General features: G+C 39.4%; 1 protein-coding gene across 1 annotated transcript in view; it reads right to left on the bottom strand.

Moving 5' to 3' along the window:
* Positions 1-16,160: 16,160 nt before the first annotated feature.
* The window catches only part of SNX29 (sorting nexin 29), a 3,382,132-nt gene continuing 3,378,984 nt past the window's right edge, over positions 16,161-19,308 (bottom strand). The window contains exon 20 of the mRNA XM_044089182.1: positions 16,161-16,304. Within this exon, the coding sequence (XP_043945117.1) occupies positions 16,161-16,304 (144 nt within the window). The remainder of the gene's footprint in view (positions 16,305-19,308) is intronic.

Here is a 19,308-nt window from a genome sequence, read left to right as displayed (position 1 = left end):
AAGGTTCTAACCAGGAGGGAATCTAGTAAGTTTTAACTGATCCCTACCATCTTCAGGTAAAGTTTGGGGTTTCAACTAGGCATATCTGTGCAGTATTGTGACTGCGGCAGCCTTTCTAAGTTAAGCATCCAATGAACACACTTGATAACATGGGATTTTAGCCAGCTTTATTGTTTTCCTCTCTGAGACAAGCAGATTAAATACTCTGAGCTAGAACCTCCATTTTGTTAATGGCTTCTCCCTTGAACTGCATCTTACTGGCCTGGCATTTAATCCTTCGACAACTAAACTAGCACATGTATTCATTCTTTTTCTGTATCTGTTGTTGGGATACAATCTCTATCATCAGGAATAATATTCGGATCAGCTGCTTCCTTAACCCTCTAACCCAATAACTGCATTATTACACAGACATTTTCCTTGCCCATGAGTCCTCGAAAGTCTAATCATTTTCTTTGGAATAGCTGGCTTTGAATCAAGTTCCAAAGAAAGTTCTAAGAAAATATCTAGAAAGGAATCAGTAACAATAGAGCACAATCATACTGCTTTATGGTAGCTTCATCAGTTTATTATATGTTATACAGAAAAAAAATGAGGACCTCGAAGGCACTTACAATGCTTTTATGAGGTTAGGGTATGAAATTAAATATCTTTGAGGGGGAGGCAAAAGAAAGAGCATCTTCATCTTCAGAATCTATGTCAAGATTAATGTTCAATTGTAAATGATGCAAATAAACTAAAACCTCACCTTCATTTGAACTGTATGTAGGAAGTCAAGTCAGAGCTCGTTTCTGATAATTATGTCTCTAAACTCTTAAGAGTCTGGAAGCTGATATAGCAGAATGAAGTATTTCTATGCAAGTTTTGGAAGATCAATTACTGCTGCCTGCAATGATTCCAGCAAAATTGATGTCCCATCAATGTAGCACAAATACCTATCTATTAGACATCCACTCCTTTCTCAGATGTCTGAAATCCTACTATACACAGCAAAAACTCTATTCCACCAGGAGTCCAGTTAATGGATGTCTTGCTCTAGAACAATAGCAAACAACTGGAGAGAACACCTGGAACCCAAGGATTATCCTGAGACTTGAAGTGAAGCAGAAGAAGAGTTTGTAATGGGCAGGCCAGCAGACCTGACATCTGGGGTGGGAAAGGTACTTTTTACCATTACACAAAACATTCACTTTCAGGTGCGACTCTGACCACCATTTTAGTACTGAAATGCCTGTTCAATTAGCATCTGTCTCTCCAGAACAAGCAGTAGGGTATGTACCATACCAAGAGGCGTAGACTTCATACCCTTCTGCAGGCTGGAGAACAAATAAGAGAACCAGTTAAAAGATAGTAATTAGCATTTAATCAGAAAATATGAACCAAACAGTTTTTTCTGGAAACAGCTGTTTTTTTCTTCCAAACGTCAAGTTTTTTTGTGCATAGATTCATACTAGCAACTTATCATATCCTCCATGTACGGTCAACCTTTCAAGCATACTGGTACCCTGATTATAGCAAACAAAGACTAACAGGGCCCCCATTAGAGTACTGCACTGATTTTTGTGCATAGATTCATACTAGCAACTTATCATATCCTCCATGTACTGTCAACCTTTCAAGCATACTGGTACCCAGATTATAGCAAACAAAGACTAACAGGGCCCCCATTAGAGTACTGCACTGAAACACTGCTGACTATCAATAAAACACACACACAAACACTCAGCAGAACACACAGCTTATTTATGTAAGTGGAGTCTAAAAGTTTATGGCTATGCAAAAAATAAAATGTTAAAAAACCCTAATGGCCAAGCTTCTAATTAATGCTAATAAATCAATTTATATTATCTGCTCCTACATCCCCCCAGGTAATAACATTAATACCATTGAAAACATCCTATGCTGGCTCTCCTCAAATTTCTCCAAAGAAACCATACTCCTTGGCGATCTCAACATTGACTGGAAAAGTTGCACTGCCAATAATCCTACTACCCTCATTAACATTCATGGCTTTTATCAAACCATCACCCACCCTACAAGAACTCACAAACCTAGCAATAAACAAATCACTTTAGTCTGGATACTAGTTAACAGTAACCCCAATTTTATAAAACAGGCGTACTTCCTGATGATATCAGTGACCACCCTTTTACCTTTATAACAAAGCTAAAAACCTCAATACCCAATCAAGTAAACTTCAGAACCACCCGAAATACAAAAAAATCTAAACCCAGTTAACTTTCATGCTGAGCTTAAAGCTTGCAATTGGACCCCCTTAAAACACTTACCTCTAGAGGAAGTTGTCTCATACTTTAACAATAAATTTTTACAAATAATAGACCATCATGCCCCTTCTCAATTGATCAGAATTAAGAACAAACCAGCTCCCTGGCTCACAAAAGAGACTAGGCAAAAAATGCGACTTAGAAATAAAATCTGGATTAAATGGAGACATACAAAAAGGCAAACTGATCACTTAAACTTTTGTCAACTGAGAAATGCCACTAAGAAAGCCATATTCCTTGACAAAAAAAAATATTACCTACAATTTCAACAAACCCAATATCAAAACCCACAAAAATTCTGGTCAGGAATAAATAAATTACTTCATCCTGGCCACTCTAAAACACCCATCCCCTCTAATCTGACTCAACATTCTTCTACCGAAATTGCTGACACTTTCAACAAAATTTTCTCTGAAACTGTCCAATCTCTAGCCAATTCTTTACCAGTAGTGTCCACATCTAACTCACCTGTGTCGACTAGTTCATTACTCCTATTTCAACTACAACCCATTCTCACATCTCACATACACAACCTACTGCTGAAACTCAAACCTTGTACTCCATCAGCTGATGGTTTTCCAGCTAAATATTTGAAATTAGCAGCTGGAATACTTGCCTTCCCCATTTCTATTTTAATTAAATGAACCATTACAGAATGTTCCATCCCTAACATCTGGAAAGTTTCAGATATTATCCCTCTCCACAAGGGAGGTAACTCAAGTGAACTTTCAAACTTCCGGCCAATAGCCCTACTCTCACCGATAGCAAAAATTATGGAGAGATGTATTCATCGCCAACTTCTTACTCATCTCCTTCAAAATCACTTCTAGTAGACTGCCAACATGGTTTTAGACCACATCATAGCACCACCACAGCTCTCCTATCCTTTACAGACTGTATAAATAAAAATCGAAATAACAATCTCCTATCCTCTGCCATGTTTATTGACCTCTCCAAAGCATTTGACATGGTGAATCATGAACTATTGATAGATACACTTAAATCTCTCTCATTAGATACACTAACAGTCAAATGGTTTCAATCTTACTTAGAAAACAGAAAAAAATGCAGTTGGAGGCGCTGTTCTCCAGTAACAATAAAGGTTTTCCTCTTAATAAAACGTGGAAACTCAATTTCAATAAATTCAAGATCACAATTTCTTTGATGATTTTACTTGTATTTAATTTTTACAACATTTATATAAGTTGGAAACAAAATTATGAAATGTTAAGATCATGAATTCCTATGAACCTCTACAACTTTGTATTAACATTCAAGTGTAAATTACCAAAGGTTTGGTTTAGCATTACCTCAATGTTAATTAGTGTCAATTAATGGCCAGCCTATTAGAAGTCAAGATTAATTAAGTGTGTATTACTTAGATGTATTTAAACTGAAGATTTGTATGTTCATAGGTTCATAGGTTCATACTTACACTTGAATGTTAATACAAAGTTGTAGTGGTTCATAGGAATTCATGATCTTAACAGATAACAGATGTGTAACAGATTCTGATGAAGTCTCCACATGGGAGATGAAAGCGCTTAATCTGTTTTTTTTTTTGTCAAATAAATTGGTGTCTTGAAATGTTTTACCTAGTGGTCTGTTGGACTTGGACCTTGAATTTATTGAAATTGAATTTCCACGTTTTATTAAGAGGAAAACCTTTATTGTTACTGGAGAACAGCGCCTACAACTGCATTTTTTCTGTTTGGAAGTTGTGTGCTTTTCAGTTACTTAGAAAACAGACAGCAAGCAGTCCTATGGGACAATGAACTGTCCTCTCTGCTCCCTATTACTCTCGGAGTCCCACAAGGATCAATTTTGGGACCGCTCCTCTTTACTATATTCATTAACAATCTGTCAGCCTCCCTTCCTCAAACCACCTCTATACAATATGCTGATGACTCAGCCTTAATCTGTGCCACCTCCTCACCCTCCCTACTTCAAGCCACAACCCAAAAAATATTTACCTTAGTAGAAAACTGGTTCCATCAACGCTGTCTCCTCCTTAACCCTAAAAAAAATAAATTACTGTTGTTCACTCCCACTCAGAAATCCCCCACCATAAACTTCACAGTCATCTCTAAAACTGGTACATTAATAGCTCCTGACACAACCACCAAACTTTTAGGGGCAACATTTGATCACAATCTTAATTTTGACACTCATATCAATCTAACTATCCAATTGGTTCATAGAAAACTGGGCTCCCTGTACAAAATTAAATCCTTTCTTACTCCTTCAGCCAGGATTACTATTGCCCAAACTCACCTAATCTCTACCCTCCTCTATACCTCACCAATCTATACAAATCTCACCAAAAGTAATATAAATAAGTTGGCAACATCTTATAACAACATAGTCAGATTTGCCACTGATGCCCCATTTCATACCCACCACTGCAAAAATCTCAAACTTCACGGATGGTTAGAACTGCATAGTCAGTTTTTTTTTCAGCAACTCATAATCATTCACAAAATCCTGCATCATCCCTCAAATACTCCCATAGTCAGAAACCTTATTAGCCCCTATAAAAATCTTTTAACCTTACGATCTGCTAACAGAGTACTTGTCTCTACCCTAAAATCCAGTAACAAATCTGGGGACTGCCTACTTACTAACTCGATTGGTATCCCATGGAACAAACTTCCAAGAGAACTAACATCCCTGACATCCATTCCTCTTTTCAAACAACTTAAAACCTTCCTAAAATCACAATGGCTATGTCCATGCTCAAATCCTGACTGACACCGTCTCCCTTTTGCTTCTCATTTTTAAGTCTATTGGTACTGGATTCCTTTTGCTTTGCCTATTTCCCCTTTTTTTAACTATTCCTAAATAAGTTTTGTTTAGCTATGTAATAACTCTCTGTGTTGATATTCTCTATGACTGTACTTGTAAAAAAATATGTATATTAATTATGTTTAAAGTTTAAGTTGAGTCTTAATAGTCAAAAATCCTTTTTAACTATGTTTTCAAAATTTCATTATTGTATTTGGAGCTTTTCTCCCCGGGCCTCCGCTGAAAATGGACATATATCCAGTCGGACTTTCCCGGTCAACAAATGTAAAATAAAAATAAAACAAATAAATAAATTGTAAAGAAACACAGAGCGACAGCTGACAAAGACCACAATGTCTACCATATATTCAACTTTCTCTGTGTACTGTAGCTTGGATCCACAGAGCAGAATGGAGCCCTAACAGTGATCTAGAAACCCAGGATTCGAATACTGGTCCTGGCATTAAAAGATCCATGGGGGGGGGTGAAGGAGCTTGAACTGCTCAGCTTTCCTGGGAAGCGGGACTACAGGGTACTACAATATCCCTGGTGGACACTAGAGAATCAGTTTTTCATGCTCCTGAGGGCGAGGGGATGCCTCTGCAGACCATCCAATGCACATCCACTTTCCAGCACTTTGCAAAAAGGGCAAACACATGAACCCCCCCCCTCCAAGGCTGTCTAAATTATGGCTCCTCCTAGTTGACCCTCAGCCTGGTGATGTGGAACAAATAGGCCAAATGGCTTGGGTGGTGCTGATGACTGACATGCATTTGGAATAGACAATGCAAACAAATGAATTAATTAATTACTCTGTATACGTGATAAGCTATAAAATGTAGTTAAAAGTTTACTACTTCTTACATCTTCCTGGAAGCATCTCATGTCTATCATATGGTCTGGTAAATTCACCCATTATTTAAAAGAAATTCTGTTCTCCGTGACCATAGCCTATAATGTTTTTTTTTAAAGGACTCATGCGGCTATTACTTTGCTCACCTCCAACTTCACCCTTAGTTTTCAAAGTATGGCATCTACTCTTAGCATAGCACTCTGACATATATATATATATATATATATATATATATATATATATATATATATTTTTTTTTTTTTTTTTCTTTTTTTGCATGGGTACAAGTTTAGGGATACTTTCTATGGTACAGCCATCACCCATCCTCAATCTGAGTGAAATCTCCAGTGCCAGTTGGAATCCTGACAAACAGGGTCACCACTATGGCTGAGTAGTTACCATGACTGCTCACAGCAGAGTCCTCTAATTTGGCAACATCTCCCTGATGTTCCCATATACATGCAGTCCTCCTGTTCCAATATACATGTAGTCCTGATGTTCCTGTATACACCTAGTGCTGATGTTCCCATATACACCTAGTCCTGATGTTCCCATATACACCTAGTCCTAATGTTCCCGTATACACCTAGTGCTGATGTTACCATAGACTCCTAGTGCTGATGTTCCGTATACACTTAGTGCTGATGTTCCATATACACTTAGTCCTGATGTTCCTGTATGCACGTAGTCCTGATCTTCCCGTATACACGTAGTCTGATGTTCCCTTATACACCTAGTGCTGATGTTCCGTATATACCTAGGGCTAATGTTCCGTATACACTTAGTCTTGATGTTCCTGTACACACCCAGTGCTGATGTTCCTGTATACACCTAGTGCTGATGTTCTGTATACACGTAGTCCTGATGTTCCCGTACACACCTAGTGCTGATGTTCCCATACACACCTAGTCCCGATGTTCTGTATACACTTAGTCCTGATGTTCCCGTATACACCTACTGCTGATGTTCCCGTATACACTTAGTCCTGATGTTGCCATATACACCTAGTCCTGATGTTGCCGCATACACCTAGTCCTGATATTCCCATATACACCTACTGCTGATGTTCCCGTATACACTTAGTCCTGATGTTCCCATATACACTTAGTCCTGATGTTCCCGTATACACTTAGTCCTGATGTTCCCATACACAACTAGTGCTGATGTTCCATATACACTTAGTCCTGATGTTCCCGTATACACCTAGTGCTGATGTTCCAGTGTACATGTAGTCCTGATGTTCCCGTATGCACCTAGTGCTGATGTTCCAGTATACATGTAGTCCTGATGTTCCCGTACACACCTAGTGCTGATATGCCCATATACAACTAGTCCTGATATTCCCATATACACCTAGTGCTGATGTTCCCGTACACACCTAGTCCTGATGTTCCTGTACACACCTAGTCCTGATGTTCCCATATACACCTAGTGCTGATGTTCCCGTATACACTTAGTGCTGATGTTCCATATACACTTAGTGCTGATGTTCCGTATACACTTAGTCCTGATGTTCCTGTATGCACGTAGTCCTGATCTTCTCGTATACACAGTCTGATGTTCCCGTATGCACCTAGTGCTGATGTTCCGTATATACCTAGTGCTAATGTTCTGTATACACTTAGTCTTGATGTTCCTGTACACACCCAGTGCTGATGTTCCCATATACACCTAGTGCTGATGTTCTGTATACACGTAGTCCTGATGTTCTCGTACACACCTAGTGCTGATGTTCCCATACACACCTAGTCCTGCTGTTCCCATATACACCTAGTGATGTTCTGTATACACTTAGTCCTGATGTTCCCATATACACCTACTGCTGATGTTCCCGTATACACTTAGTCCTGATGTTCCCGTATACACCTAGTCCTGATGTTGCCGCATACACCTAGTCCTCATATTCCCATATACACCTACTGCTGATGTTCCCGTATACACTTAGTCCTGATGTTCCCATATACACTTAGTCCTGATGTTTCCATACACAACTAGTGCTGATGTTCCATATACACTTAGTCCTGATGTCCCCGTATACACCTAGTGCTGATGTTCCAGTGTACATGTAGTCCTGATGTTTCTGTATACACCTAGTGCTGATGTTCCAGTATACATGTAGTCCTGATGTTTCCGTATACACCTAGTGCTGATGTTCCAGTATACACGTAGTCCTGATGTTCCTGTACACACCTAGTCCTGATGTTCCCGTATACACCTAGTGCTGATGTTCCCATATACACCTAGTCCTAATGTTCCCGTATATACCTAGTGCTGATGTTTCCGTATACACCTATTCCTAATGTTCCCATATACGCTTAGTGCTGATGTTCCCGTATACACCTAGTCCTGATGCTCCCATATACACCTAGCGCTGATGTTCCATACACACTTAGTCCTGATGTTCCCGTATACACCTAGTGCTGATGTTCCCGTATACACCTAGTGCGGATGTTGCCGTATACACCTAGCCCTGATGTTCCCTATACACCTAGTGCTGATGTTCCCATATACACTTAGTCCTGATGTTCCCGTATATACTTAGTCCTGATGTTCCTGTATACACCTAGTCCTGATGTTCCCATATACATGTAGTCCTGATGTTCCCGTATACACGTAGCCCTGATGTTCCCGTATATACTTAGTCCTGATGTTCCTGTATACACCTAGTCCTGATGTTCCCATATACATGTAGTCCTGATGTTCCCGTATACACGTAGCCCTGATGTTCCCGTATACACCTAGTCCTGATGTTTCCATATACACTTAGTCCTGATGTTTCCGTATACACCTAGTCCTGATGTTTCCGTATACACCTAGTGCTGATGTTCTGATATACACCTACTGCTGATGTTCTGTATACACATAGTCCTGATGTTCCCTTATACACGTAGCCCTGATGTTGCCGTATGCACCTAGTGTTGATGTTCCCGTATACACCTAGTGCTGATGTTCCCGTATACACATAGTCCTGATGTTCCCGTATACATGTAGTCCTGATGTTCCCGTATACATGTAGTTCCGATGTTCTCGTATACGTGTAGTCCTGATGTTCCCGTATACACCTAGTGCTAATGTTCCGATATACACCTAATGCTGATGTTCTGTATACATGTAGTCCTGATGTTCCCGTATACACCTAGTCCTGATGTTCCCGTATACACCTAGTCCTGATGTTCCCGTATACACCTAGTCCTGATGTTCCCGTATACATGTAAGTCCTGATGTTCTCGTATACACGTAGTGCTGATGTTCCCATACACAACTAGTCCTGAATTTCCCATACACACCTAGTCCTGATATTCCCGTATACACCTAGTGCTGAAGTTTCCATATACAACTAGCCCTGATGTTCCCATATACAACTAGTCCTGATGTTGCCATACACAGCTATCCCTGAAGTTGCCATACACATGTCGTCCTGATGTTCCTGTATACCTAGTGCTGATGTTCCCATATACAACTAGTCCTGAAGTTCCCATATACAAGTAGTCCTGATGTTCCAGTATACCTAGTGCTGGTGTTCCCATATACAACTAGCCCTGATGTTCCCATATACAACTAGTCCTGATGTTCATAGACACACGTAGTCCTGATGTTCCCATACACAACTAGCCCTAATGTTCCCATATACACCTGGCACTGTCAAGTTACACTAGGCTTCTGGATAAAATGACAATGAAAAAATGTTTTCTGGTGGGAAAGAGTTTCAAGTTGAGACGGTTAAACTTATGAAATTCCTTTCAGTGTTTTTTAAAACAAAACACGGCCTGTTTAAAATATTAGCACCTTCCTGCTGTGATCTCAAGAAGTAACGATGAATGGAGGTAATGAGGTTCTTTGCCAAGGAAAGAAGATAAAAAAAAAACTGAGAAGTTTTACAGAAATCCAAAGTGGATCTTCTTGTTATCTGCAGTATAGCTATAGTTTTTGCAAGGTGGTACCTACCACTGGTCAGGTGGTATAAAACTATGTTAAGAGTTTTCTGAAGTTGGAGCATTGTTTTTTCTTTCCCAATCAACACACCCGACCATCAAGCCATCCCCCAGTTACTCCTCACAGGGCAAAAGGGTTGCTTGGAATGTTACTGACATTTAAAGTTGGGTCAAGGTGGTCTTAATTTACACCGCTGCATCACCACAAACATGACCAGTTTGTGTTTCTAGAGATATGCATGCAAAGGGCACTCCATAGGACTGCCACTCATGTCTGTGAGTGACATAAGTCCACAGGTGACCCCATACCTTGAAGCAGAAGCGTCTATAAGTTTCTTCGGTTTCCCACTGAGGAATTTGAATGAAGCACACTTTCTTGGGAATGTGCAACTATCCTCCCATGCTGGTAAAGGACTGCAGGCTCAGGCCCCTTCACTTTTATTCTGCCCCAGTTAAATATTCTAGCCCTGGGACCTCTGATCAATCCTGGGTAATATGGGTCACAGTAAGTGCACTATTCCTCTATGCACAGAGCTAACTAGCATTTCTGAATCTTGAGGACAGCTTAAAGTCTTGCGAATCATAGCAAATGATCACTGAACAGATGTTTACGCTTGTCTACCTCTGACATGAACCCTCACAGTTACTAAGCATTCACCAACATGCTTATGCTGTCAGTCATAGCTTACAAAAACTGTCAATGTACTTTATTCAACAAAATAAAGTTCTGTAGAGTGCAGCACAACTGTGTTGTTTCAGAGATACAACAGATACCCAAACATAATTAATTCACTAGAATTACCAAGGTACATCCTACTGATATAGTCAAGTGAACAGTATTCAAAATGCAGTTCCACACAAATGGCAAAGAAAGGCAGCATTTAAAACGCATTTCCAAACAAATGGCAAAGAAAAGTCAATTTACTATTTCAGCAGAAAGCTTTCAGCAGTGAGAACTCATCAGATTAAAGTATTTAAAGCCTTAATATCCAGTATGGCCCTCAACCACTTAACTCCAGAGTCAGGCACAGATGCAGAAATAATCAAGGACAATCAGGGACACTTTCTAAAATATTACTACTGTTAACTTGAGATGCTGACAGAACAAAATAATATGCATTTGCATTCATTTTATGAAGTAAAAGAAATCTATAATTCTAATTACAATTATTAAATATAATCTACCACCTTTTCTCCCTCAAATCACCAATATCAGGTGGGACAACCCAAAATCTTTAGCCAAAATCAGGGACAGTTGAGTGGTATGTTACCATGCCTCTTTCATTTAAACAGAACACAGCAAGCGACACAGCTTTTGATATACATATTCCATAACTATTCAGTAAAAAAGAAATCCCTGATGATAAAATAAAATTCCTTCAAAAATTAACTTTTTTAAAATTGTACTTATAATTATTCATTATACAATAAAAAAATAGTCATTAAAAATAGCATTCACTTTGAAAAATTACATTTTTGAAAATTTTCTGGGAAATAAACATCACCTGACGTATGGTACTAATTTTTGCACAGGCATGGGTGTTGGATTTAATTCTCAACACTGCTGATAAAATCTTCTGTTTTGTGTAATGTATCATTCACTTATAATGTTCAGTGTTTCAAAAGGCTAAATTGAGACATCCAAACCTCCTGACAATCAGCATTCCTACAGCAGAATTGTAATAGGTGGCCTTATGCTAGATTGCCACAACCAGTTCACCAAAGTGTACGCTTGGAGTCACTCACATCCATCGCTGCCAACACAGTGCAGCCACCAACATGGGATACGCCAGAGACACAGCAAACATGAAGGCAAGTTAACATTCCAGTCCTCTGCTGTTACAGTCAGTAATCACATACTGTACAATGTCCTATTGGCCTGGAACAAGGTGCAGCATGTGGTATCTCCTGCCTTCCACTCACAAATGGTACATCTAATGTCCACAGCCCCTTTACAGTGCCAATGCAACAACTACATTCTGTGTTCCAGTTACACACCGATGTTCAAATAGCTCCACATCATAAATAAAGAACACTGTGATAACACTGCACAGCACATTTGTCGGCTGCACAGCGCATTGGCAGCAACTGCTATCAGTACACACTTCAATAATGCAAATGCAACAAACTAACAGGTAACCAATCATCAGGAATTGTAAAGATAAAAAGAAAATAATTACCCAAAGCAAGCATACAAGATGCAGAAAAATGAAGGGTCAGTGGTATATAACCCTGAACTATTATTCACCAAAAATGAAATCTTTGCATCATAATACTGAGTGACTAAAATACCAGATAAAGTAGTAAACATTTAGGTATGCTTGCACACATTATCGGCCACTACAAATTTTCTCTCTCCAGTTGCTAAGCAGTACTTTCACTGAAAAGATCAAATCCTAGGCAAATACGTCACCAGAAACTAAAGTAAGACTATAATATTCATGACTCGATACTCAAGGCAGCCGTATACTGTGAAAGAAAAACACTGGTAGTAGTCTATGAAATTATCAGAGGTCCACGTTCTATGATGTGATATACGACGTAGTGAAAGTACCAAAATATATGTCAATGATTTTGTGTCACTTACATGGTTACGTTTCACAACTGAAGGATCAGAACTTTCTGCTTCAATTAATAATAGATTCAAAGGTTCATAGGAGGTTACTAGGCTAGCGGCCCTAGAGTCTTACAAGTTTAGCCATGTTAATCCCAAGTTGCCTCAATCATCTTTGATTAGATGGACGTAATTCACAAAGTGTGTCTATGATAAACACCAACTACCCCTGTCCATGAGGGACATGGGTGCTAGCCCCTGGGTAAATTTGCGGTCTCCCATCCATTTGTCCAGTTTGCCCTTGAACAGGGGCAGTCAGGAGCTCTACCTTACGTGAACAGGAAGTTTACTCCACGGTAGAGGCAATCTCTGGGAGATGTATCTGTTTCTCTAGCATGTTCTGTTAATGTCACAGGCTAGGTTAAGATCCCCAGAGCGAGTGACTCTTGTGCCATTTGACTTGTGGATGTGCAGCATATCCATCAGGGCAGGGTCAGAGACTGCTCTGTAGGCCAGGTACAAGTCACCTCTCAGCACCTAATATGATATAAAGTACAGTGAAAGGGCTTTCAGTCTATCCACTTAAGTAATGGATTGGAGGCCCTGTATTTTCTTGGTGAGAAACCTCTGTGGTGTCTCCAGCTGCTGCAGGTATCTGATGAGGTATATGCTGAAGGGAGCACTGTCTGATGAGGGTCGAGTACAGTGGAGTTATAACATCCTTAGACCTGGATGCAGTGCCCTTACTTATGAGATGCACAATGTAGAAGGATTTCCTTACCACTGTGGAAACTTGGTGGTCAAAGTTCAGATTGCAATCTACCTGTGTTCCCAGATTTTGCACCACTGGGCTTGAACTTAAAGGGGTGCTGTCAATATTGCAATTAGCAGGGGATTTTGCTTTACCAAAGGGGACAATAATGCACTTTTTTTTACATTTAGTTTTAGACCATGGCTTTAGCACCAGTCATTTGTCTGTGTTAGCCTCTCATGTAATATGTTAACATCATTGGGAAACTCAATGATTGCACCTAATTTGCAATCATCAGCAAACCTGGTAAGCCAAAGGCAGTTTACTTTAGCTTGGAATTCCGAGTCCAAACAGTAAACGGCCCAGCAAAGATCCTTGTGGTACTCCACTGGTGATGGGTTTACTGACATAGTTGGAGTCACCAACTTTGACACTGTGTGTTCTGTTGGTGAACCATTTGGCTACCCATCTAATGACATAAGGGTTAATCCCCAAGTGGGAGAGTTTCGCAATGACACCTGAGTGGGGATTGTGTCAAAAGCCTTAGCTAGGTCAATACAGGCAGCATGCACTATCTTACCTTCATCCAAGGCTTTGGTGACTTCCTCAAAGAGGTCTACCAGGTTTAATAAGTATGATCTACCCTTAACGAAGCCAAACCGGGTTGGGTCTAGAGTATGAAGGTCACCTATGTCCTTGCTGATAAGGTCCCTGATGATTCTTTCCATGGCCTTGCAGATAAGGCTGGTTAGATTTATGGGTCAGTTGATGGTCCCCCTTTGTGCAAGGGGATTACTGTTGCTGTTCTTCACTCTGCTGGAACAAAGCAAGTTCTCAGGCTATGTTTAAAGAGAACTCCAAGGAGGTCCACTAGGTCCAGTTTTAGATTGCTTGATAAGCAATCTAACATGTTATCTGGCCCCATTGATGCCATGTTTTTGGCCTTGGAGAGTGCAGATACGGCGTGATCTCTAGAGATACTAGGCAGAGGATTGGTGTCAGGTATGCTTTAGGTATGGTTGGTGAGGACAGGGGGTTGAAGTTTGCACCAAATCTGTCAGCTAACAGGTTGACAATTTCCTCCAGTATAGTATGAGTGGTACCATCTACTACCAGTTTGGCACATGGCTGGGTATTCCCTTTCAGATTTTGGATGTAGTTAAAGAGTGTCTTACAATTATCCTAAGCTAGGGATGCTATTTTAACTTTCTAATTAGCTTTAGAGGACTTTACAAGATTTCTGATTTGCTTGTTCAAGCTGTGGAGGTATTTTTTTCAATGCTGAGTCAGTTCTTTCTTCTTTTTAGACATCCGTTTCTTCCTTTTGTTGTGTGTAATACACAGCTTAATACTGAAATATATGTAAGAAAAATACACTGAAACTTTTGACAGATAATCATCTTAAACTTTGTTTTTTTTTCTGCAAAAAGGCAAGGTATCCTACACCTCCTTGTGGTGGTACACAGGCAAAACCTTGCAGACACACTGCAAAATCTTTGGAGAAAAATAAACCCTTTTTTTCCCTTGAAATACCATGAAAAATCAATATTGCGGGGTTAGGGAGGGTGGTGCACAGCTCCAACTTCGTGGGTGGAAGGAGTTTACTTAAATCAAAGTTATGGGTTGGGGAAGGTGGTGCACAACCCCAGTCGCATGGGTATAAGAGGTTTACTTAAATCAAAGTTATGGGTTATGGAGGGTAGTACACAGCCCCAACCTAGTGGGTGCAAGGGGTTTACTTAAATCAAAGTTATGCCCTTCCCATGTTCAATGCTGCTGTCCTGTAGTTGTGCCATACTGTCTTACAATGTATTGTTCCATCCTGTGATCTGCTGATAATACCACATAATTCAAAATTATACTGAGGTGAAGCAGGAAATAATGTCAGAAGCGCTGGTTCATAATTAACAAATAACTGTGTTTTATTTATGAATCCTATACCGTTATAATGGTGGCAAGTAAAATCCTTCAGAATAGTCATAACCTTATATAAAAACCAAACTGTCAGGCTTATATTTTGCTCTTTTTATATTTCTAACTTTTGGTTTTGATGATTACATACTTGAAAGCTGTTTCAAGCTTGTGTCACGGATTGAGAAAAACATCATTCAAGTAAAATGCATTCCCATGATACGCAAATGTTATTTAAATGAAAGTGTCCGTATGAAAACAGGTACATTTTGTACTTGCATTAGCAGTTTGTATGGCTGCTAATAGTGCTGGACAACAAAACTTTACCAAATTAGCAACTGCAGCCATAACTGGAAGATGGAAGGTGACTACAATTGCAATAAAACTGTTTCTGATTCTATCATCTGTTAACTTCACATAGCTGAAACCAGTTGTCTGGAAAGTCATTTTACAGAAATTGTTTCAATTACAGAAAGTTTGGTTTGTTGTCCTACTTTTGGAGGGGAAGGAAACCCCTTGCATCCATTCTGTAGGATACAATCCCCCCATGTCCCTGCTACACAAATAGCAGGACCAGGGGGACGACGGAATTTTTTTTTTTTTTACTCTTCCCTGAGTTAGACCAAACTTGCAGCACTAATAAATAATTAGTGAGAGGTTATTTGCTAATAAAAACATTAAGCAGTATTTTTGTTTTCTATTATGGAATTTTTGCGGTTTGCATAGTTAGGAAATGTGCTGATTAATTTCTACTGTTTGAGTACATGGAATATAAACGGAAATTCATTCAACCTTTTTCCATAAACCCACTACTATTACTGATACAAAAAAGACGAACTGTCAACTGACACAGAGTGGTGTTCTGAATGCAGAAATCAATGAGCTGGTGACAGCAAGCATATTTGACAAGGTGATGACGTGCACACTAACATCTCAGCAATCCTCATCTTCCTCAGAACACTACATGTCACATTACCCTGCCACAGTACATTCCGTACAGGATCTGTTTAGACAGTATGAGTAAAAGAAAAATAATTAGGACACATTTGGCCCTAAAGCCAAGTAAGCAAGCACGATGCAAGGCAGGTACTTACAGACAAAACGGTACTAATCCTGTCAGGGTTTCCTTTGAGGGGTTTAATGTAAACTCAGGCAAACTTTGGATAATTTTGTTCATTACATTTCTTAAGTAGCTCTGAAGCTCCTTCCGTCTCTGCTCCACAAACTTGGCATCCTAAAAGAATAAGAAACATTTTGTTTACCTCAGTGATTAGCAGAAGTAGGCATTATATCGATCCTGCTCTCCTATTAAAAAACAAAATCAATACAGGTCATTTTGGTTCCAAAAGGCTGTAACATGCATCTAATTTTGTTTATGACATGATGTCATAATGTAAATGTGTAAGCAAACATCTCTTCAGGAATGGCTCAACAAATATTAATGACCTTCATCTCTATTACCAATTGTTCAATCAAAACTGGGGAGATCAGTGTATTCCTGTGGTGCAAAACTACACATCTCAAACCGAGGCAAAACAAAACCACTACACTCAGCATCATGTCTGCTTTGTTCAAACCTCTAACAATAGGAGAGAGGCACTTCAAAATGTCTTATATTAATGGATCCCAAAAGGGACATTAATTTGTCATCAGAGATCTTGCTTGAAAGGTTGTTGAAGGAAAACAGCAATCATAGATTTGGCCACTTACTAAATAATGTCTCAGTTCAGTAAAACAAGAATACAATTAGCATTGACAACAGCAGTATGCTTATATTTTTTCTAACAAATTCATAGCAAAGGAAGATCTACATCAATACACTACCAGTGTGGACATCAGCAGCTACAAGCCACAGGGATAAACCAGTACAGTAAGATGAAGAACACACACAATTGTTTCACCTTCGTTTCTTTTATTCTTGGAAAACAAAACAACTGTGAAGTCTTGTATATTGTTTTTTGGGGATAAACTCCTGGCTAGGCTTGTACGGGCCCCAGGGCTATTAGCCTAGTAACCTCCTATGATAAAGTAGACTGACCAGTCAAGAAAGGTAAGAAAATGACAAATACTAAGTCACCCAAAGTTTGAGGAGTGTTTATTTATTCTCTTTTAAGTAATAATATACATAGTTTTCCATTAAAAAGTTTTCAAATGTCTGTAATAGTTTTTCTATGTAATGAACTGTGCACTGACAGCAGTCATATCCATTCTAGAGGAATATCAGTGTTATGTGTGGTTTTGGTTGTTGATAACTGCTTCCTTCTGCAGGTTTTCTGTGCTTATTATCTGATATTCAGATGGCCATACATAAATGTTGTCACCTAATAAAGATCTGCAAACTGCTAGTGGGAAAGATCTGCACCTGACAAATCTGCTTGTGGCTAGCACTCCTGTGCAAGACTCCTCTGTGTGGACTTTGCTTTTCCTTATTTTCTCTGTCCATGTTTGAAGGCCGTCAGTGTATGTATACCACACTGTGAAATCACGGGATCATAGCAAGTTACTAGGCTATTAGCCCTGAAGCCCTAATAAGCCTAGCCAAGAGTTTAGCAGATGTCTAGACAAGTCAGCACCCACAACCCCTGCCATCTTACTTCATTGTTGTATCTTTCGGCTTTTCCCGGTTAGGGGTCGCCACAGTGGCACTCCGGTCTGCTAATGATTGGCAGTAGATTTTTACGTACCGAGTTGCCAGCTCTGACGCACAACCTTCAACAAAGGTATGCCCATTCACACATGTCTCCACACAGAAGACGCTTTAGCTGAGAATCGAACAGGACAACATCTTACTGTGAGACGACAACGCTACTGCAGCACCTGCTGAACTTAAATGGTCACTAAATCCCTCTTCTTCCTATTCTTGGTTTCCCTGATAGAATCCCACTTATTTATTTGTCTTTCTTGACTGGGAAAGTCTAAAAGGTTAAAAAAAACATTTAAAACATTTTCACTAGAGGCCCAGGAAAAAAGCTACCCAAATGAGTCACATATATAACACAGAAATAAAAATATTTTTAACTGTGCAGTACATTTTACCTAAACAGTATATATTTTTGCATGAAAATAAAGGGACATAGTAAAAGAAATTTGCATGCACTATATAAGCATCATTAGAGAATGAAATACAAAGAGAAATCATGTATAAACTTGTTCAACATTTGAAAGGAACAAAATAGAATGGAGTGTGTTTTCTTGGATGGTAGCAACTGTGGATACAAATAGTAGTAATTTGAGTTAACATTAAGAATTAAAGAAAATGTAGGTTGCTGAAATCATAGGAAAGACAGTTTATACAGTGGAGGGTTAGTGACTGGAGAAGGGAGAAGACGGTGAGAAAGTGACTGGGAGTTAGTACGATTTTATTTGGTAAGCTAGAGTAGGTGGATTAGAAAGTAAAGTTAGGGTTGTTGGTTAAGAGTGCTCTGGAGAGAAGACTTGTACAGCTGAACAGGTAGAACTGAGACAGCTTTTGTTTAGGTGCTGTTTATACACAGTTTTGATGGTTTACTATAACATAGTCAATTGCACTTTGTGTGACTGACATATGTGCAAAACCTAATTTGCATATCTGAAAATGCGAGCACCACAATGTTGAACCCTGTAATAGTGAATGTTCACTATTACAAGGTTTGACATTGTGGTGCAGATCGCACTAAAGTGGGGATCTTGGAGTTTGTATATATAAGTACGGGGGTGTGGGGGCACAGCCCCCCACAATGGGGGTGCAGGAGGGCTTCCCCCCCTGCAAAAAGTGTGTTTTAATGCTAAGCGGATGTGAGCATTTCAGTAAAGTTAACATGTTTGACATTCGACTTACTGAAATGCTTAGTTCGGAATTTACTGTGTTCGGTGTTCTGATTTTTGAACATGTGGTTCGGACATCTGAACATTCGAATGCAGTGAATTTGAATATATGATAGTAAACAGTTTTGACCATGTTAACCTTGTCTGTTTAAGTATGCAGGGCTGTTGTGCCAGAGTTTTGGCACATTGTGGGAGTAGTCAGTCAACAGCAGTGTTGAATAATTTACTGATACATAGTAGGAGTTTGTTACTAGAGTGAAGGTCTGTAGTAGGACATTAGTACAGTAGATAGTTGTAATTCTGGGCATTTACTGGGAGAATACTGGAGGTTGCAGATGGTAAATAGCTGTGTATAGGTAGGCTGATGTGGTGCTTTGAGCCAGTTTTAATTGTTTTAGTAGAACACAGTGATGTGTTTTCTCAACAGATTGGTT

This window comes from Protopterus annectens, chromosome 12.part0 (assembly GCF_019279795.1).
Source record: "Protopterus annectens isolate FY-2018-M chromosome 12.part0, PAN1.0, whole genome shotgun sequence".
NCBI lineage: Eukaryota > Metazoa > Chordata > Ceratodontiformes > Protopteridae > Protopterus > Protopterus annectens.
Note: the sequence above shows the minus strand (reverse complement) of the source record. Positions and strands in the feature narration are given on the sequence as shown.